This window comes from Urocampus carinirostris, chromosome 11, assembly GCF_059441175.1.
Source record: "Urocampus carinirostris isolate Australia breed hairy pipefish chromosome 11, RoL_Ucar_1.0, whole genome shotgun sequence".
Lineage (NCBI taxonomy): Eukaryota > Metazoa > Chordata > Actinopteri > Syngnathiformes > Syngnathidae > Urocampus > Urocampus carinirostris.
This window is the reverse complement of record NC_142359.1, coordinates 39000653-39022456: the sequence shown is the minus strand read 5'-3', so window position 1 is coordinate 39022456 and position 21804 is coordinate 39000653. Positions and strand designations below refer to the sequence as shown.

At 38.0% G+C, this 21804-nt stretch overlaps 1 protein-coding gene and 1 pseudogene across 3 annotated transcripts in view; one reads left to right on the top strand and one right to left on the bottom strand.

Annotated features, from left to right (window-relative positions):
• The window catches only part of slc38a4 (solute carrier family 38 member 4), a 45186-nt gene that overhangs the window by 6541 nt on the left and 16841 nt on the right, over positions 1–21804 (bottom strand). For 2 of the 3 annotated variants that reach the window (XM_088348518.1, XM_088348517.1), the window contains exons 2-13: positions 21439–21657; positions 21267–21366; positions 20605–20720; positions 20440–20513; positions 20280–20372; positions 20132–20213; positions 19958–20040; positions 19398–19456; positions 16475–16720; positions 15337–15416; positions 15152–15252; positions 14942–15066 (exon numbers count right to left, since the gene is read on the bottom strand). In XM_088348518.1, the coding sequence (XP_088204644.1) occupies positions 14942–15066; positions 15152–15252; positions 15337–15416; positions 16475–16720; positions 19398–19456; positions 19958–20040; positions 20132–20213; positions 20280–20372; positions 20440–20513; positions 20605–20720; positions 21267–21366; positions 21439–21563 (1284 nt within the window). In that variant the 5' untranslated portion in view covers positions 21564–21657. The remainder of the gene's footprint in view (positions 1–14941; positions 15067–15151; positions 15253–15336; positions 15417–16474; positions 16721–19397; positions 19457–19957; positions 20041–20131; positions 20214–20279; positions 20373–20439; positions 20514–20604; positions 20721–21266; positions 21367–21438; positions 21658–21804) is intronic. The other variant, XM_088348519.1, reaches the window with a different exon arrangement.
• Positions 3445–3622, top strand: LOC148357322 (U2 spliceosomal RNA; annotated as a pseudogene).

The window sequence follows — 21804 nt, the reverse complement described above, 5'->3', positions numbered from 1 at the left end:
GTAGAAATATGAAAATGCTACAAAACCTGGAAATATACATAAAACATATATTTTTCAGAAATAACAAATCTAATCATTCCGTTTTCTTTGCTCTTATGACTCTGTTTTGATTATTTGCTCTGATCGCAGCCGGACACCGAGTAGTCCTTTGCAGTATTGTGTTTTCAGCGCGGCGAAAAGGGTATATATATATATATATATATATATTTTTTTTTTTTTTTCACCGGTTATATATATATATATATATATATATATATATATATATATATATATATATATATAGTATATAGTATATAGCAGGGGTCGGGAACCTTTTTGACTCAAAGAGCCATAAAAGCAAAATATATTAACTTTATTTTGGGAAAGAGCCACACCATATATTATGAGACAAATTCACTAAATTGCTAAACCCACTCCCCAGACAAAAGCTTAGTCTTCAGCACATTTATTTTTGATGATTTAATAAAAATTATGAAAAGAGAATAATGCCAGAGCCCGTGTCTCAAAATCAACAAACATATTACTTTAAACTTGTCTCTTTCTTGCAATTACTCAAGATTGGTTAAACTCATTTTGACCCTTTTTTTCATACATATTAGTTTCAAAACCAGATGCAAGCATTTATTTTGTAAAAACGTCACAATATTCTGAGAACAGGGAGCCTGATGTGCTTACCTTTGGCGCAGACGGAGTAGGGCGAGAGAGTGGGAGGGAGAGCTTGCACTTTTTGCATAGCTCCACCCATCCCTCCCACTCACCCAATCAAATAACTTTAAGTTCTCTTCCAGTGTTTTGGCGTATTTACAGTTTGTTCCGTGGATTCATCAAAAAGTATCTGAACACGGAACACAGATGATATAGTGAGCTTTTATATAAAGGAGTCTTTAGCGTTTTTTTTTGTGTGGCACCTTGACTGTAAATCGTAGTGAAAACGTGCCCTATATATTCTGAAAAGTACTGCTTTAAACTCAGCTTTGGTGTGGCTTTGCGTGTATCTGAACAGGATTATTAGTTCAAGTTTTCAACAAGGTGGAGAACGGGCCATTAATAACAATAACATGAAATGGTCTTGCGGGCCGGATATGATCACTGCAATGTGCTTTAACACAATCCATGCCCAAGGACACTTCGACATTTTACTGTGAGGAATCTAACCTGCAACCTCTCAATCCCAAGACTACCTACCGAGCTACTGCCGGTGTAAATCAAAATTTTGGTTATTTATCCTTTCTTTTTTTTTTTTGCAAAAATATACATAAAAACTTTTGTGGATTATGAATTTTAGTTAACAAAAGTGAAAAATGTAAAAGATTATTACATAAATATAGAAGTTAAGCAGAAAATAGTAATAAAACGTACATACAATAAGGCAGGTAAATATATATTTAAATTAAAAAAAATGTTACAACAAAATGTCAATTTATTTTAGATAAACATTAAAAACATGAAAATCACTGTTTTTGGAATTTATCATGGTTATTTATTATGCGGATTATAAATCAGTAATAAATTGCTTTACATTGATGCATATTTTCTAATCTAAATTCAGCAAAACAAAAAGTTTTTGCACTTATTTATATCTTTCAGGACGACTTTCTGTTTTCTCAATTCTCTAACATTTGTTTTAGGCACTGTGTGTAAAATAGTGTGATAATGATTTTAAATCCTTACAGTGTAACATCTGTATCACTGGTGGTCTAGTGGTTAGGTTTTGGTGTCCTCAATGCCACAAAATAAGTCCGATTCCTGTCGGATGTCAGTTTTTCTTGGGCAGCAACAAATTTTGACTGATAAATCATTTGCACTAATACATACCATAAGAATATAAAATGCATAACGGTGATACACAAATAACTACGGTAGCTCCAACTCTAATTTTAAATCCATGCACCATGTAGTCCATCTAGTCTAGTTTAGCGTCTGCCATCATTCGGACCCTGTACCGGTCCGTCGTGGTGAAGAGGGAGCTGAGCCGAAAGGCAAATCTCTCGATCTACCGGTCGATCTGCGTTCCTGCCCTCACCTATGGTCATGAACTTTGGGTCATGACCGAAAAAACACGATCCCGGATACAAGCGGCCGAAATGAGTTTCCTCCGCAGGGTTGCTGGGTTCTCCCTTAGAGATAAGGTGAGAAGCTCAGTCATCCGGGAGGGACTAGGTATAGAGCCACTGCTCATTCGCGTTGAGAGGAGCCAGTTGAGGTGGCACGGGCATCTAATAAGGATGCCTCCTGGACGCCTCCCTCGGGAGGTGTTCCGGGCATGTCCCACCGACAGGAGGCCCCGGGGGCGACCCAGGACAAACTATGTCTCTCGGCTGGCTTGGGAACGCCTCGGGGTCCCGTCGGATGAGCTGGAGGAGGTGGCTGGGGATAGGGACATCTGGAGTTCCCTTTTAACGCTGCTGCCCCCGCGACCCGACCTCGGATAAGCGGAAGACAATGGATGGATGTATGTATGTATGAAAAAAGTCTTTTTTTTCAGGTGCACCTTGTAATCCTGTGCACCTTATGGTGCGGAAAATACGGTAATCTAAAACTGTATTGTTCAAACTTTTTTGAGCAAAGACACTTTCATTCATAAAAAAACTTGAGGTATGTTTAAAAATGAATATTCAATTTCATGTTTTGTTCATTTGGTAAAGCTTAAATTATCGTGTTTTATAAATTGACAGTTTTTCTGATCATTTGTGGCCAGTGTGGCTCAAGAGGTAAAACTACCGTAAATTCCGGACTATAAGCCGCTACTTTTTTCCCAAATGTTCAGCCCTGCGGCTTATTCAGTGAAGCGGCCAATATATGGAATTTTTCTAACGGCCACCAGCGGCGCTGGAGTATAAAAGGGAAGATTAAGACCAGTAGAATATGGGCGCCAAGAAAGACTGCAACCTCTAAGTTTATGCATACATTGTCTGTTTAGTTAAGATACGTTACGATAATGAGGAAGACGCCCTTGATGGCGATAGTTATGAGGAGGAAGTTGGGGACTATCAACCATGAATTTCACAATTGCTGGATGCTTTTTATGACAGGGACATTTGATGCTTTGCGAGCGTGATCCTAATAGCGTGTTACCTTTCAAAGGCACGGTTTGGGATGAAAGTTATATTATTATTATTAAAGCTTTGAAAACTTCGTAAATTTGTGTAACAATGTATATTATGTATTTGCAACTGTATATTTTTGTAATGTATTTATTTTAGAGATTTATTCTGTTATGTGTTCTACGGGCCAATCAAAAAGAAGGGGTGAAGCAAACGCGGGCTGATAGGAATTGGGGTAAAGCTGAGTTACCGGTAAACCGGTATTGTCTGTTGTCGCAGCGGACAATAGTGGATATATATTTTTCCCACCTTTAACTTTGGGAATAAACATTTTGTTTCCTTGGATTACTTTCAACGGGACCCGGACTTTACAAGTCTAAATCATACGTTAATTAAGGGTATCATTTGGCATTTATGATGCTGACTGAAGTTCTAGGTCTGTGCACTATTGACTGGTCAGGACTCTTCATTTCGAATAATGTTTAATTTTTGCAATCGGGAGATGGAATAAGAGCTTGCTCTGTCCACTCCACGCATCGGCCCGGTATTGCAGTACCTGCAGGAACGGTGCATTCGCAATGATCGCTGCTTGGCTCTGTGGCTAGGACCTTGACTCAGCCTCTTGGCTGAGAGCAAGTGTCTCGGCCCCTTGGCTTTGTAGCGTATTATGATTTGACCGATAACGGATAATGGATAATTGATAAAGAATATAGAACAATAAACCTTACAAAATCCCTCCCCCCCTTAGACTGTGTTGGTAGGATGCTAGGTCCTTGAATCAGCTAGGCTGAAAGCAAGTGTCTCGGTCCTATTGGCTTTGTAGTGTATTATGAATTGAATAATTGTCAATTGGTAAAGAATATAGACCAATTAATCTCTCCAAAATCACAATCGTGGAGCTCACACCCGGTCTGGGTTAAATTTGTGATTGTGTCATGATTGTGTCATAAATTTCAATGTGGGCGCACCCGGCTTATACACAGGTGCGGCTTGTGTAAGAACAAAAGTGGAAAATCACTTAAAAAGTGGTGGGTGCGGCTTATAATCAGGTGCGCTCTATAGTCCGGAATTTACGGTAATTATGTGATTTTACTATATGCTTTTACCTGTTTCACTGTGGTTTTATCTCGTATTCCTTCAAAATGTAAAATATAACACTTATTAATATCAAAAATTATCATTCAGTGAAACAATATTTTTTTTTACGTACTAACTTTTTCTTCGAGTGAAGTGGAGAACTAAGAAATTAATAATTGTAAATCAGCCACATTTTGGTCAAGATTGCACTGAAAAAAATAACAATACTATGTCAAATTAAGTAACAATCTTAAATAGTTTCATAAAACGAAGTAAGCCATGTCAAACATTTCACTGTAATACCTTATAAGCAGATAACATGTATAGAAAAGGAAGAAAATAATACTTAAAAAAAGGAAAAATAATGTGCTGTGTATTATTTGTTATTGCAACATCCATTGCAGCCTGGTCATCCTGGAAGGGGAATTATTTCATGTGCAGTCCCTTCTCAAGGTTTCTTCATTTTCCTAATGTTGAGGTTTTTGAGATTTTCCTTGCCCTCATGTAGGTTTTAGATGGGGATGGTGTCATAATAGTCTGTGGTTCGCAATAATCTGTGGTCTGTGCAGCCCTTTGAGACTCTTTGTGATTTAGGGCTATACAAATAAACATGACTTGACTCTATTTGATGTATATCTTTATTTTTTACGAAGCAATCTTAAACTGATTTGTTAAACAGAGTAAGTAAATAAATATACTGTGGTTACTCACGAGCAGATAATTAGTACACAACATTTTTTTAAGTGCAATCCACTGTCACCTACTGATATGGATGACTATTTTACAGTTACTCGTCTGATCAAAAAAGAAATCAAATATACTAAATAATGGCATGGGTTTGTTTTAAAAGTTAAAAAAAAGATAAAATAGGACAATTTCTTGCAGCACAATGGACTATGTCTCACGGCACACTGGTTGAAAACGCTAATCTAAAAGGCTGCAAAAACTTTTGGCTGTTTTGTGATGAAAAAGTAGCACCTGTTGTTTAGACTTTAAATTTATCAGGATTTGTCAAGAATGAGAAAAGAAATCTTGCGGTCCTGAGCACCGTTCCCACACTTGGCATTGACCGAATGGTGTCAAAAGTCGTGCTTAGGTTAGGGATAAAAACCGATCCGCACCCAGGCTAAGAAGGCCGGTACTGCTTGAGCCCAAGTTATAGGTAAAAGGTCACCTGCATGCTTGAAAAAGGATTAAGTGGCTGAGTGTAACGCCGAATCAAGGTTGCGTCAGCCACTGGGAGGAAGGCGGATGGAGGTCAGAACGGGAAACACAAGAAAGTGAAGGGGGGATTTTGTAACACGTAGACAGTTGATTGTTTGATTAACTTCATTCTTCCTATCTTAACAGTTTGTAGAATACACTGCCTAAAATGATCTCCTTCATTTTTTTCTTGCATTGAAATTGTTGAAACAGGCTGTGTCATTAAGGTTAACAATATGAATTCAAGTTAAAGTTAAATTCAAGACTTTTGAAGACTTTTTAATGGCTTTTGAAATCAAGATCAAGTTGACCCGTAAAAAAAAAAAAAGAAAATTTGCTGAATTGACTGCTTTAATTGTGATATATTGAAATGATTTTCTGTTAAAATAATATATCTATAATAAAAATGCATGCCATAAAAAGAGTCTGGCAGGTCAATCATGTACAAAATTTTGCTTCCAGGGAAGCTTGCCCCCTGATTACCTTATACCAGAGTCTCACAAAATTCTATGGGAAACACTACACACAATATAATATATATGTATATTCTCGCAGGTGACCTTTGTTGTGATGGGGTTTTCTGGGATTAGAGCCAAAAGTCAAAGCTTAAAATGTCATTCAAAATGACAATAACTTTACGACCCAGTCCTTATAACATCCTCTTTCACCTCTATTTCGCCAAGTGTTGCGTAACGAAGCTCGGAAAACTCCAACAGGGAATAAGCATTTCTCTCACAGGCTCCAAATTATTTGGCGCCCGACTGTTACCCGACGCGAAGCCTTTGGAGTTAGGCGTGTGATATTTGCACACTTTTGACTCGAGCTGTTTACCTGTCAGACTACCCCCACATGCCAAAAAAAGGAAAAAAAAAAGAACACAATGTGAATGTGGACGGACTGGTAAAACAGACAAGGAGGAGCAGTCACAATTAGAATTTGCTGTTCTTGACTGGTTGAGTGTTTGCAAACGGCATACCTACATTGGCTTTTGTTCATTTGGTGGGCGGCTTTCTAATTCACAAGCTCATTTTTCATTTTACCTGAAATGAACTCATAAACGTTTCATATTTAGCAGAAAAAATTAAACTTAAAAAAATTAACACAGGGTTAGTACATCCTTTTCATGGCAAAATTCAACCACTTTTTAAGACCAATTTCTCCAGAACCATTAAAAGAAGAAATCCGGTGTGAATCTTGTATTTTGCAGAGCCACAAGTATATCCACAATTTACATGTGCCAGTTTTAAGCTTGCGTGTACACTTATCATGACAAAAGATTTTTAGATCTTAAGCTAATTGTGAATATATTTGTTAAACTGTACAATACATGTGTAAATCTTTTTGAGACATATCCCTCCCTAAATAGGTGATGGGTAAAATGAAGGTAAAATGTAGCTTACAATTTCAGTTGCAGGAAGTTATTCCCGTTACAATTTACCACCGGGTGTCATGGTTTGGCACTTGCAGTCCCTCTCCGCATGACCCCATTTTCCAATGCCAATCACTATTCCTCTCCCTAGGTGGTTCCAATCAGACAATTAGCCACCTCTACTTAAATACTCCGGGCTCCCACCTCATGCGATTGATCTGTGTTGATCTCTGAAGACATCACTCCCCACCACAACTTTCTTCCTAGTCAAGTACTTTATAGTTAACACAGCATTCAAACAATTGCAAGGATTTGATGCACCCATAAAAACCCTGTCAACAGTAAAACTTCATAGCTGTTCATGAAAGTCAATGGAGTTCAAATAACCTAAATGGACGCTGCCCTGCTTACAAACGAGATCGGTTCCGGATGATCGTTCGTAAGTTGAATTTGTTCGCAAGTTGCTCCAGTGCTCTATTTTGTATGAAATCAATGTTTAAGGTTTATATAAGTATGTTTAAGGCTTGTATAAGTAACCTGTATTGCCTTGAAACTGAAAAATGGCGTTTATTAAAATAATATGTTCCATAAAGTTACAAAGCAGGCTGAATGGTAAAGCATAATACTGAAAAACAAAGCTACACATAAAGGCATCAACATTCTGTGGTCTGTGAAGTGCTTTGAGACTCCTTGTGAATAAAGGTTATACAAATAAACATGACTTGACTATTAAAATAAATAAAGTTAAGTTTAACTTACTTTAGGAAGAGTTAGGCGATTTCCACCTCCGTGGTGAAAAGTGGACCAAAAAAAGCAATCCAACCATATTCTCAACCTCATCAAGCTTTCTTATTCCACTTTCATTTCAAAATAAGCTTTAAACCGACCATATCAAATGGATGCACGAGATATTAAACAATTAAAATGTCAAAGTTCTTAGCGTGCTAGAGATGAAGTGCTGTGTGTTTACACACGAACTAGGAAGTAGAAGCCAGATTTCTTCTTCGGGGTGGATGCTCACAGCGCCACTCGACAGAAAGAAGCACTACAGCACTGTCCTCTACTCAAATAAAGGTGCACACTATACCAAATCTAACTAACAGTAATGTCCGGATATTTTTTGGCATCCCCAAAAAAATGTTCGTATGTACCGTTGTTCGTAACTCGATTGTTCATAAGTAGGGGAGCATCTGAAATAGTCTTTACATCAATTTTTGAGTTCTAGTTCATTCCTCAAGTCAACCTTTTCTTCTGTAGCCATAACAAGAAATCTACAATGCCAAAGTCTCCCCAATATGTTTAAAAATGAACATAAAGGTCAGTGTTAACCATATCTTCAATAAGAACCTGAGAACTGGGACATGTAAAGCTCACTCAATCCTGGCAAAGCTCTGTGTGATCCGGCCTCCCTTTTATTTGATTTTTTTTTCTTAATCTGGCCACACATGACCATACACTGTTGCACACACATTCTTTGTCTTCTTGTCCGTGGGGGCCCTAGGAGCCACGTAGCGGCAGACCAAGCTAATGTTTATCTCCAGCTGAAGGTCGACAAGCCAAATAAAGGTCGGCAATAAATCAAGGCATGGTTCTCAAATGTCAGGACAGAGGAACGGCGCCGTTGTCCAGCTGACGTCCTCACTTGAAGACCAGCTTGTCACTGAACACGGCACGGTATGTGATACTGTATATTCAGAAGGGCCTACAAATGACAATTTATGAATATTGGACTGGTAGTTGGTTGTTTTAGCTAAGCTAGTCAGGGCTCCCTTTACCAACGCACCTGCAGATATGACATTACATATATATAGATCTCGCATTTTATTTACCCATAAAGTTTAGCTACACGTTAAACACAAGGTTTTATTGTAGTATATAACTAATTTGTGCTATTATTGTTAGCCCAAAAAATAACCCTGATTTTAACGGCAAATCATTGGATGCAATGGGAATCAAACACGGGTTGTGACAGTGAGAGCGCCACATTCTACTGCTAGACCACCAGTGATACTGATGACACAAAAAAAGAGTTACATATATGTCATTATCACACTATTCTTTCGTCACACTATTCGCATTCGCTGCTAAATAATTTTGCATTAGCTACTAAAGTGATGCTAGGGGCTAAAGTGAAGCTAGCTGTTGATACAATGCTACTTGCTAATGCAGCTAGCATGAATATGCCCTAAATCTGACTAAAACAGAATAGAATTGGCCTCTGACTGATCTTTTTCTAAATACTTATTTTATTCCAATCAATGGATGGCATATTGTATTGTTCTCTAGCGCCCCCATTTTTCCCTAAATGTTGTGGTCAAGGTGAGGGTTTTTCCAATGTCCTCCCCTATCCAGTAAACTTCCACTGCAAAGATGGAAGAGGGGGAGGGATGGGTCATATCCCCCGCCCTCCCTCTCGCGCTATCTCCAATCTGACTGTGAATGTTCCTCTCTGTTAATATTTGTATGGGGGTGATCCGTCACAAGACCAAAATACAAACGCAAGCTTAATTTCCGACTCATTCAGTCATGCGGAACAGAAAATGTGTTTTCATAATAAAGGCTGCAGCATCATTCCCCGTCCCAGTTTATGTCATCATTAAAATAAAGCTCCTGCTGCCATCTGGTGGCCGATCACAGCACTTACATTTACACAAATTGCTAACAGAAGCAAAGCTAAATTGGGGCACAACCGTGGACAGATGGTTAAAATCTAAAAAAAAAAAAACATATTTACATTTACATCATGTACATTTTATGTATATAACGTAAATTCCAGGATGTTATTAAGCAGAATGCACTTTATTGGTGGTCCCCTGGCTTGATGGAGGTTTTTGTGGTGTTATAGTCATCTTTTGGTAACATTTTGTATAGCAATAGATTTATTTTGAACGTTTACTTTTGGCGACCTGGATTGCCTAAGAATTCACACCAACGCTAAAATCCACCCAGCAAATGTTACAATTAAATATATTTTTAAAACCTTTGATACAAGAGGATTCCTACAATTTAAGGAACGTTAAATTCAAGACTTTTGAAGACTTTTTAATGCCTTTTGAAATCACTCATATCGAACCCCCCCCCCCCCCCCCCCCCCAAAAAAAAAAGCAATCGAAACAAAGTAAACAAAAAACAAATACTTCTTGCACACAAATACTTCTTGCACACAAAACGTCGTGCCTTCTACACATTACCCGGTACAGCTTTAACCGTGGCGAAAAACGTTCGCCGGACAGCAACTTAGTATGATATGTCCACTTTCCCATGGTCCCAATGTCCCTGTCCGAAGGTGCTATAAGTATTGTGGGTAGACCTAAGACAGGCAACTGCTCTGAAAGGCCTGACTGAAACCACATCACCTTTTTGATAGTTCTCTTCCTGTGGTCACGCAATTGGCACATAAGTGAACTGGTGAATTATGAAAAAGAACAAGAGATAAATGTTCCTAAATATTTTAGTTCAAGCAGATATAAATCTTATTAATGTATTCTCATACTTAGGACTTTTGAAAGTTGGATTTAAGACATTTTAATGCCAATAGAGGCCATATATATAGATAAGGGGGGAAAATTAAAAAAAGAAAAAAGAAAAAAGGTATATAATGAATTCAATGCCTTTTAAGACTTTCTAAAGAACCGCAGGAACCTTGTACAATCTTAAAATAAAATAACAATCAACTAATGCAGCATGTATATATGATGTATATCCTTCACTAGGCCCTAAGCGGAATTAAATTTTGGGGCCGCCTGGGTCCCTGGGTGGAAACATTGGTTGGCCTGGAGAGGGATGGACGTCACCAGGCTGTACTTGCCCAAGACACACCATTGTAAATGGTCCCGCTTCAACACTAGAGTTTAGGGATTGCAACAATCGATGTTCTACTCTGCCATTGCAAATACAGTACACTTAAAATACTAGATGTAAAATGTTTCTGTTGTAGTTAGATTGTAATCCACACTGAATAAAGCCATGGAAGCAAACAACAGATCTGGAAATTTACAGAAACAATCTTCAAAATTGATATTTGGCAAAGTGAACTTTCCCTAAAGGCCACACAGTTATCAATACATAAAATCTCAAAGGGCCGCCAGGCCCGTTTTACCTATTGTTTATGATCTGAAATGGTACAAATTTAAACTACAATACTGGGGTTGATTTATACTATCTATTCCAAGAGATACAGTACAAAGTGGAAGAATGAAAGTCATGTAGGCCATCTAAAAGTAAGAAAATAAACCAATTACTTACTGCAAACACAACCTGCTTTATTACTTGTGTTTAAATTAAGTGCAACAACAAAGCTACAAATGTACTGAATTTAAACTCAAACAAATACTGAAACAAGTAATCACAAACTATGTTTAAAATAAACTGCAACAACAATTGTACAAAAGATAAACACATAAGGTAAAAAAAGCCAGCATTGGGGGTGTCACCTCAAGATTTCTTAGTGCCCAGCCTGGTGGGCAAACCCAGATCGGGCCTGGGCATAAGACTTCCTCTCTGTCGCCAGCCAAATTTCCAGATTAAGAGCTAGCTAAAATTAGCCCCAAGCCATATTTGGGAAGCAACTATGTGAATCAAAGGGGGGATGGTTGTGCTTCACAATCACTGGCTCACTTGTTACTCAACATGTATTCTGACCCTGCAGCAGGGAATTAATGGTGATATCGTCTCATTAGCTGCACCGCTTATCCTCAGTGCTGGAGCCCATCCCAGCCATCTTCGGGCAGTGGGCAGGGGAGACCCTGAACTGGTTGCCAGCCAGTTGCAGGGCACACAGGGACAGATAACTTGCTCGCTCATTCACACCTTTGGAGAATTTGGACCAGCCAATCCACCCGAAATGCATGTCTTTGGAATGTGGGAGGAAACCGGAGTGCCTGGAGGAAACCCACGCAAGCATGGGGAGAACATACAAACTCCGCACAGGAAGTCCGGTAGCTGGATTTGAACCCACACAGGAGGGTCCCAAGACCTTAGAACTGTGCCGGACACGCACTAACCACTGCGCCGCCGTGCTGCCCTTGGTGATATCGTGTTTGTCTGAATTTACGCCCTGTCGGATTTTTGGGGCATTGAAGCAACTGCACAGAGGCGATCTTTGAATTAGGACATCAAAATCATATTTTGAGCAGATTCTCTTTGTGTTATTTATAAATGCCAATTTTAGAAGGAATATCTAACAATGGGACAGACACATGAATATTACTTAGGTTAATGGAGTCACCTTGTTTGTTGGATCCCTTGACTGGTAGGGTTACCATTTCCCATGGTGTGTCTTGGGCAAGTACTGCCTGGTGTTTATTTTAAATAAGTGGTCGGAAACCTTTTCTGCACCACGGACCGGAATATTGTATGACAATATTCTTGCAGGCGGCCCAATTATAGCATTAGTGATGATAATAGTAGTAATAATAATAATAATGATAATAATAGAAAAATAAGACAAAATATCAAAATAATAATAATAGTAAGGGGTAGGCACTGCAAACGGGTGGTTAGTGCGCAGCCAAATGGCGAGAATGCTCAAGATTTAATTTCGACTACCGGTCTCCCCGTGCGGAGTTTGCATGTTCTTCCCGTGCCTGCATGTGTTCCCTCCGGGCACTCCGGTTTCCTTCCACACTCCAAAAGACTTGCACGGCAGGTTACTTGCTGCATCTAAAGTGTCCCAAGCTATGAGTGAGCGTCTAGATTTAGGGGTCGGGAACCTTTTTGAACCAAAGAGCCATAAAAGCAAAAATATTTAGATTTTTTTAGGGGTGGGGGCCATACCATATATTTTAAGACAGAATTCAACAAACCCGCCAAACCCGCTATTCAAAAAAAAGCTAAGCACACTTTATTTCACAGTGTCATTTGATTAAATCCATGAAACAATACTACTACTACTACTACTACTACTACTACTACTACTACTACTACTACTACTACTACTACTACTACTACTACTACTACTACTACTACTACTACTACTACTACTACTACTAATAATAATAATAATAATGTCAGAGCCTGTAGTCCATATCAATATAAATATATACATTTGAAAAATATCAAAAAATCCTGTAAAAGATAAGGCTAGCGTACTATTTACCTTCGGCGCCAACTGCAGAGAGCGAGAGAGCAAAGGGAGCGCTTGTGCTGTGTGCAGAGATCCGCCCACCTCTACCTCTCACTCAATCAAATTGATCTGGTGGCGTTTTCGGGTGTTTACAGTTCATTCTGTGTGTTTTCATCACAAAGTCTTTCAACATTTAACACACATGGTTTAATGAGCTTCCACTTAAAGGATTTCTTAGCTACCTACTGCCTAACTGCGGTATGTTGGAGTGACTCCCTGACTGTGAACTGTAGTTGAGAATGAGCCCTAATATACTGGACTAAACATCAGCACCTCAGTATCGTTTCGGCTTCACATGTACAAAGGTCGGGGTTTAACCACCCGACTTTGGAACGTTGCAGAGAAACTTGACAGAGTTTTATTTTATCGCCGAGCCAGATTTACTCATGAAAAGAGCCATGTATGGCACACGATCCAACGGTTGCCAGCCCGTAGTTTAAAGTGTTGTATGTCTCAGTGTGCCCTGCGACTGACTGGCTACAAGTTCAGGGCGTTCCCCGCCCACTGCCTGAAGATAGCTGAGATGGGCCCCAGCAACCCCAGGAACCCTGGTGAGGATTAGCGGTGCAGAAAATGGATGGATGGATAATAACAGGCCTAAATCCACTGTGTAATCACTAGACCATAGGGATGTAGATGACATAAAAAAGGCATCAGGTTTTGTTTCATTATCAAACGATTTTTTGTCTGTCCTGACATATATAAATAAACGCAAAAAAGCACAATGAGGGAAAATCGAATGTATTGTATGCTGAATTGGACTTTAAATACATACATTAAATAAATGTATATTTTATTTTGGTATTATGTTCATAGTTTACGTTGTCAATAAAACAATTTAATCGTGGCCCCACTTATTCAGCAATGTGGTACCATAAGTAAAAAGAGTGTGATGATGAGATGAAACCTTTTTTTCCCATACATTTACATTTTTAGTGGCTAGTAGTCAAAATTCAGCACTCTCAACGCCACAATCTGGGTTAAATTCCCGATGCATCCAATATGTGCAAATGTGGTAAGTGATATTCTTCGACTAATCAATCATTACTCAAATATGCTAATTTACTACCATAAAAACTTTTGTTCAACGCACACCAAAACTTCAGAGTGATTTTCTGAATAAAATAAATTATGTTTTACATGTATAAAAATGGTTAAAGCAAAAAACACACCAATTTTTTTTCTGATAGCAGTCTGCTGCTTTAATTGACATATATAAAGTAATCGCGCAAATTCTTCAAAATTAATAATTGGAAAGTTTATACTTAGATAAATGAACAAATTAAAAAAGTGAAAACAAAAATACATATCAGAAATTAGGTAAAAATAAATTTATATAAAACCAACAATATAAATATACACATGCAGAAATAAAAAACACAAAAGAAAATCCAAACATTATCAGAAAGTAAAGATAAATAAGCATTTAAATTACAAAAAAATAGCAATATAAATGTATGCATGCAGAGATAAAGTAATACTACTAAATCCTGAGTATATATTATGAAAAACATTTTCAAATGTATCTAAACCAGCAATATAAAAATATATACATGCATATATAAATAACTACAAAACTCAAATCAAAATCTTAAATAAATTTGAAAAAAAATACATTCATGCAAATAAATACCAATCAGTAAAACAACAATCTGCGCTCATATCTATTTATTAATATCATTTCAATTATATAGTCTTTTAGCTGTTTTTACACGTACTTATATTTTATTTACACATTGCATTTTTCTTGTATTTATCAAAATTCTATTTAATTTTGGAATTCTTATTTTATGTTTTTATTCCCCCCTATTCATGACGCTCTAAACTGAAAAACAACGGTGACCAGATATAAAGGTTCTGTATCTGAGTCAAATCAGGTGATTTCTCTTACTGGTAACTATTCTATTTCATGTAGTGGGAGAAAACCCATACCCATAAAAGAGAAGGATGGGCGCCGCTTGTCTGTACTAGGGATCCGTAAACCTCGATTTATGAATTTATTTATTTATTTTGGTAGCTCTGGTCGTCCATAATTGATTATACTGATGTAAAAATATATAGCCAGGTGTACTATTTTTTCGTTTTGTTTTTTTGCACCTGAGTGAGTAAAATGAGATAACTTACTGGGAAAAGCACAATGGGGACGGTCAGCGTGACAGCTGTGAGGACAGCCAAGCGCACCAGCAGTAGCAGGGTGTCAAACTTGTAAACTTTGGTGAAGGTGTGAAGTAGTTCCGCCTCTACATTGTCTTTGATTTGTCAGAAAACGGATTTTATTCAGAATGATTGATTTAGAATGACTTAACATGAACGTGGAGTAAATTGTGGAGTTACCGTAAAAGGTGAGGTAGCCAAACAGCGCTGACATCATATACATGATGAGCATTGCCATGATGGAGAGGTTGGAGACGTTTTGCATCTTCTTCCTGCTGCGACTGTAGAAAACAATGTATTCGATATTATGTCCTCTGTGAAATTAAACATTGTAAAAAATCAAATAAAAAAAGGAGTAGACTTACTCTTTCAGCTCGCTGTAGATGGGCAACACTTCTGGGTGGCACACAAAAGCAAAGGCCAAGATGGGCACAGAGTACGCCGTCTGGAGAACAGATTGAAGGTTTATGGGAGGAAGTTTGTCTCTAAGTGCTACTACAAGTCAGTGCTTTTTAAAGGATAAATTAGCTGGCAACAGATAGACCCAACTACATTTATAACACATTTGAAATCATTTTTAATTCATTGTCCCCAATTCAAATGAATTAATTCTATGTGTTCTAGATTTGACGTTGTGTAACTGGTGGTCACCAGAGAGAAGGCAAACAGCTAAAGGTTTGTTATATTGTGACCCTTGCTGTAATTCGGTTCACTTTTCACACCAACAAACCCCAAAAAACAAACTGTAAACACCCGAAAACGCCAGCTAGGCATGCAGAGCAATTTAAATGAGTGAGCAGTAGGGGTGGGCGGATCTCTGGACAATAGCGCACTATTTTGTGACATTTTTATAAAAGAACTCTGTTGCACCTTGTTTTAAACCATTATTTATGACAGAAATGTTGCTCAAAATGAGCCTCAACGATCTTAAGTAACTGCGAGAGGGGCAAATTTTAATTGGTATATTTCTTGATATGGGGCATAAACTGTGTCATCATTATAATTTTAGAGATCTGATCAAATCTTTCAAACCTCACACAGTGAAATAAAATGTGCTGAAGAATTAGCTTTTGTCTGGAGAGCGGGTTTAGAGGTTTAGTTCAATACTGTCTCAATTAAAATATATGGGGTGGCTCTCAGAAAAAATAATCTAATTATTTTGCTTTCATGGGTCAAGAGGGTCCCTGGCCCCTGCATTAGATGATTGGAAACACAATTTTTTTTATTACTATTTCAAGCAAAACAGGGAAGTTTTAATTATGATCAACAGAGAAGAGTTCCTGTGTGAAAAATTAAGAATTATATTCTTCCTGACTAGGCTTTGTTATATAAAGTGAGTCACAGTGAAAGATTCTGGAGTTGATATCTCAGTGCCTCACAAAGAGACAAATCCTACATGTGTACCAAAGATGTGACACACCCTTCAAACCACCTTAACCAAACATTTGAGTTGTATAGATGAAAGAAAATACATATCTGATTTGTTCAAGTGGTCAGTCATACCTGTGAGTTGAAGATAAAGTATTTTGGTGTGCACATGTCCTCGTCGTCATGGTGCGGCTCAAAGTGGACTCCAGGGTGGCTTTCTGTGACAGTCGGCGTCACATCAGCTCGAGAGAAGTCCATCTGCGCCGAGCGGTTTTGTAACGCGTACAGGCCTGGCATGTGTGAGGCGTTAGCGCTTAGGTTGGCCGACGGGTGATCCAGGAACGGGAGGGGGCACGGGAGCTGCGTTTTCTTGTAGATTACCTAGAAGGTCACACATAGTAGACCTAAGTTAGAAGTGTAAATATTAGGGCTGCACAATTTGGGGGAAAATAAAATGCAATTTTTAAGACCAGTATTGCAATTTCCATGCGATTTTTTATTTGAAAAGAAAAGTGCATCCTCTTTTTTTGAGTACTTAACCCTTGGATGCATTATATACCAGTACATACACTCTTCCATGAGAGAGTTCGAAAATTAGTGGCCAAAAGAATACAAATTCTAATGGCATCATGTCATGAACATGTTTCATAAGAAATACGTGGAATATGATGATATTAGTTTTCTTTTATTCTTAAAGATTTTCAAGAATAACAAACAAATTTGATATTAATTTCTAAAAAAACAACATATTGTGTTATTACCAGGAAGCAGGGTTCTATAGACTCAGTTAAGCACTAAAAAAAAAATTCATTTTACTAGAAAATCACTATGACCCAGCACTCGTAAGCTATTTTCCCCCTGGTGCCCGCAGGCACTACTTTAGAGACATCAGGCCCAGACATACCCATAGAAAAATATGTAAATAATGTTTAGTTGTGGTCAACTTTGACCAGCTAAGACTTGATGATATTGTCCCAGCTGTTTTCCAAGATGTACATGCTAAACTCATCTGCAGGCATGCAATAAAAAACAAGTTATAATCAGGCGAGAATAAAAAAGTACTATTTCTGTGTGCTCCAACTTAGATAACTAAATGTTAGTAGCACTTTGCAGTGATTATTTTAGTTGAGGAGAAAACTTCAGTGTTACCTTTCAAAAGAGACCAAAACTGTCCAGATTTTCCAAAAGGTTCAGCATTCAATTTACTTTGGGTGAGTCTTGGATTGGGATTTTAGGTGAATTTTACTTGATTGTTGATTGGGTTTAATTTAACTAAACAGCGCCCTCCTCTGGGGAATTTTGTTAGAGTGGCTGTCTATAATTCTTAAAAAAACGCAGTGTCTATGATTAAACAACCGCACTACGTCACATCGCAATATTGATTACCTTTTGGTTAATTGTGCACCCCAAGTATATTTAATAGGGGAGGCAGGGGAGGATCACAGAAATATAAAATAAAACAGTTCAAATACAGTAGTACCTCCTTATACGATCACCCCCAGACACGAGAATTACGGAATACGAGGGTTCTTTTGGAGAAAGAAATCTTGCTTTTGGTACGAAAGGGTAAATCCAAGCTGGTAGCAGTATCAGAGTCTCCCACTAGAAACCGCTTGAGACCGCTCACTGTCAGCATTAGCACGTTGAGTTGGCGCATGCCATTCCCACACCGAAACGGCTGATCCTGCCCACTAGTTTATATTACACAGCAAGATTGTTTTTACGTATTGCATCTCCTTGTTGTGACCCTAGCCATGAGTTCTGGAAAGGGAATGGTAAGGTCTTTTCTAAGAAAAAAGGAAAATGATGTAAATTGAAACATAGCAGGAAATAATATTTAGTGAAGCAGGAAATAATAGTGCTAGTGTGAGTGATCAAGCTTCATAGAATGATGGGTCAACATCTCCTATTTGTACTCTATTGAAACATAAATATGCCACCAAGGTTATAAAACCGACCAGGAGCGTGACTTTACTTTCAAAATTCCAAACCGCTATTCGTGACGAGATGAAGAGACTTGTTAGTAGTTAGTAGGAGATAGCAACACGGAGAGCAAAAGTCTCTGTCTATCTACAAGGACCAAAAACGAGGCAGCGTCAACATAAGGGGAAAATTCGTCAGGTACAACCAAAATGGATTTCAAACACAGACATTAACTGGTTTGAAAATTTAAAGAAAGGGATGGCATACACACTCTGGTACACCAAGGGAAAGCACCGAGTGCTTCATTAAAATAAAATAATTTTGTTGTGCGTTTCACATGTTACAATGAATGAATGTATGAAACTTTGTTTCGTACATGAAAAAAAAAACACGTCAAAAAACAATAACAATGTGAACAATGGCAATACATTTGTCTCTTTCAATGCTAAAAAAAGAATGGAAGAATAGAATGGCACACAAGGATCTTCTTCATTTTGTCCTAAAATGTACTGGATCAATGCATTTGAATTGAAAATGTAAAACATTTTCCTCCCCCCGGACCCCCCTAAACTGTCCTTTCAGCAGGCTTTCACAAAATTCTATGTGTGTATGTGTATTTATTATTTGATTTTAAATGTGTTTACATATTATCAACATTCTCTCATACATCACGATTTTATGAAATATAAAAAATAAAAATAGCTTGTTTTATAACAAAACCCATTAAATGTTGCCAATCAAATGATTAATAAGCTGTACAGTAGGATCATTTTTGGGGATATTTGACTGTGCCTCACAAAGCATGAACCTCACCACACATCATTGTAAAATATGTTTTGTTATTAAAGATTTTGTTAAAAATTCCAGTGTTTACATTACAAGTTTGACAATCACAGTGAACATATTTAAGATACAATAGATTTATTAAAACAACTTTCATGTTAACATGTTTTAGTCCATGGCAATGAGGGGGGAAACTTAGACCTAGCATTTTCTGAGAAATTTGAGCGTCACCTTTCCTATGTTTTCTATTTTTGAGTCTCCAACTGCTAGACTGCAACCTTTTCCTTTTGCCACAGTCATCTTCTTTTATCTGAATAAAGTTTACACTGAATCAAGAAAAAAATAAACTTACAACTCCCAAGAAGAACACCATACAGGAAAGGGAAAAGCCACTCGTGTAGCCCAGATAACCTGCAATAAAAATAAAATGGCTTATTTATAGACTCCGACATTTCCAAGAAAGACAAAATAGATATGGGCAATATATCTTGATTTGTTCTTCTTATACCGAGCTGAAAATGTGTTTGAACGCCTATTGCAGAATACAGGTCACGGATGTAGGTCAAAGAACCCGAAATAGAAGCATAAAAAGATACGAGGGTCAGTACGACTTTCCAAGTCTCTCTTTTATGCCAACGAAGTCGACTCCTGAAGTGGGTTAGTTGGATCTGATCCACATTAGCCCAGCCCATTCCATAAAACGCGGTGTAAAGGATCGAGCAGACTTAAGGGCTTCGTGATCGTCGCATTTGCCAGAGCTGACTGACAAATGGTGTTAAATAACTTTTGGCTGATCGCAGACAGCTGCGAGGATGCAACGTGGATCCCGGACAAGTCCGATGAAACAACTTAACAGCTCGTAAACTGGAAGGAGATTCACACCACTGCACAAAAATCAATCTGTGTTCTTACCCAGGTTTTTAAGCAACGACAAGGGGAAAATAATTCCGATGGACACAAACACCACCAGGTAGTTTCCGTTCAGGTACCATTCACTACGAAAACAGTGGCGGAAAAAACGTTTTCAAAGAATGAACTCATCCCATTACTATTTTTATTTTTTGCTAAATAATGAAAATTACTCACCCAGAACTTTCTTCCAAACCCAAGAAGGCCCGGATCACTTCTGGCAGCTCGTACTTAACAATAAAGAGGTAGCTTGACATTGCTGCAAAATGACATCAGAGTTGAAATTCAGTCTCACATCGAGAAGAAAGATAGGCATTTATTATACCTCCGATGTTTTGCATGATAATGGATCCAAACGCTGCTATTTTTCCAGGCCACCCAAACGCCCGTTCTCCCAGTTTCTCGTAGATGAGAGATCCTGCGGAATTGACGTTCAGTCATTAAAAATCTTTGTTCAAAGATTGAATATGAAACTGAATACTTACCTCCTTCTTTAGCTGTCATTAGGAGCAGATGCACAGAATATAGAGAGAGCACAGCAACAGCAATAAGTAGGAGTCTACATGTATGAAATAAGAAGAAAAGTTCATTATGAACACTAAGTGCAAATGAGTCTTAATCCAATTCGGCCACATTGCCTGGATACTCACGTAAACAATATAATGCCAGTGTTGGCCATGGCGTATGACAGGCCCAAGATCCCGCTGCCCATGATGGCGTTACTCAAGTTAAATACGGACATTCCGAAGGATGTGTGGCCAGGATGCTTTTTTTTTCCCCCAAAAAAGAAGGGAGGATATCAATCAAATATGTGTTGGAAACAGATAATTATATGTGCTGTATGATTTATCTAGGATGCAATTCTGCATAAAGGCCTTCTTTCGACAAAGATTCCTATGAGATATGAAAATGATTATACTCTATACTATCTAGTGCAACCGAAAATGAGTGCAACAAAGCACAAGGAAGATTACAAACTAAGGAGGCTCCAAGTGACCCAACCACATGATTTTTCTTCTCAATTTCTGTCTGAGATTTTTACAAGGTGTTTGTTCTTTTGGGGTACCCTTAGCAGCAAGCTGGCAGGCAATCATGCCAGTTTCCTCTAAGTTCACCTCATGTTACGTAAAAGAAAGAAATTTATTGACCTACGAATAGTTTAATTTACGTCTATATGATAGTTAATGTGTTTATTTTTGCTTAATAGTCTAAGAAATGGGTACTTTTAATAACTGATGTTTTTTACCACGAGGGAAAGCTAAATAATACACACTGTTCTTTCAAGCCAAGTACGTTAATATAATTTTCTTACATATTCTTCGTGATACTCTTCATATTTCTTCTTTTTCATCATTCCGTTGGTCAGGAACTTCTGGCTCTCGCCGTCATCCATGTCATCCAAGAACTGACTGCTAATGCACACAAATCAATTTGAAAAAAGGCAGTTTCCCGATCTGGTTTTGTGTTTTTATTTTTCTCCATACCTGTCAATGGTGGCCTTTTCAGAATCAATAGTCTCAGGGAAATTCTCATCCAAACTGTCCCCTGTGTCATCATCGGCCTCCGTGGCTACTTTCCTTAACTCCATGCGCTCAATCATTCCCGGCATTGTAGTTCTAGATTAGTTCCGTTTTATGAAATTTTTGGCAAACACCAGATTCCCAGGGGCTCCTTTTACTCCTTCTTAAAAGTGTTTTCTGACCCTAAAAACACAAGAGAATCAATGTAAGAGTAGGGGTGCATGGAACAAATATATATATATATATATATATATAATTTCTGTGCTGCTTATCCTTACTAGGGTCATGGGGATACATACATATATAAAATGACAATAAAAAATATTTATG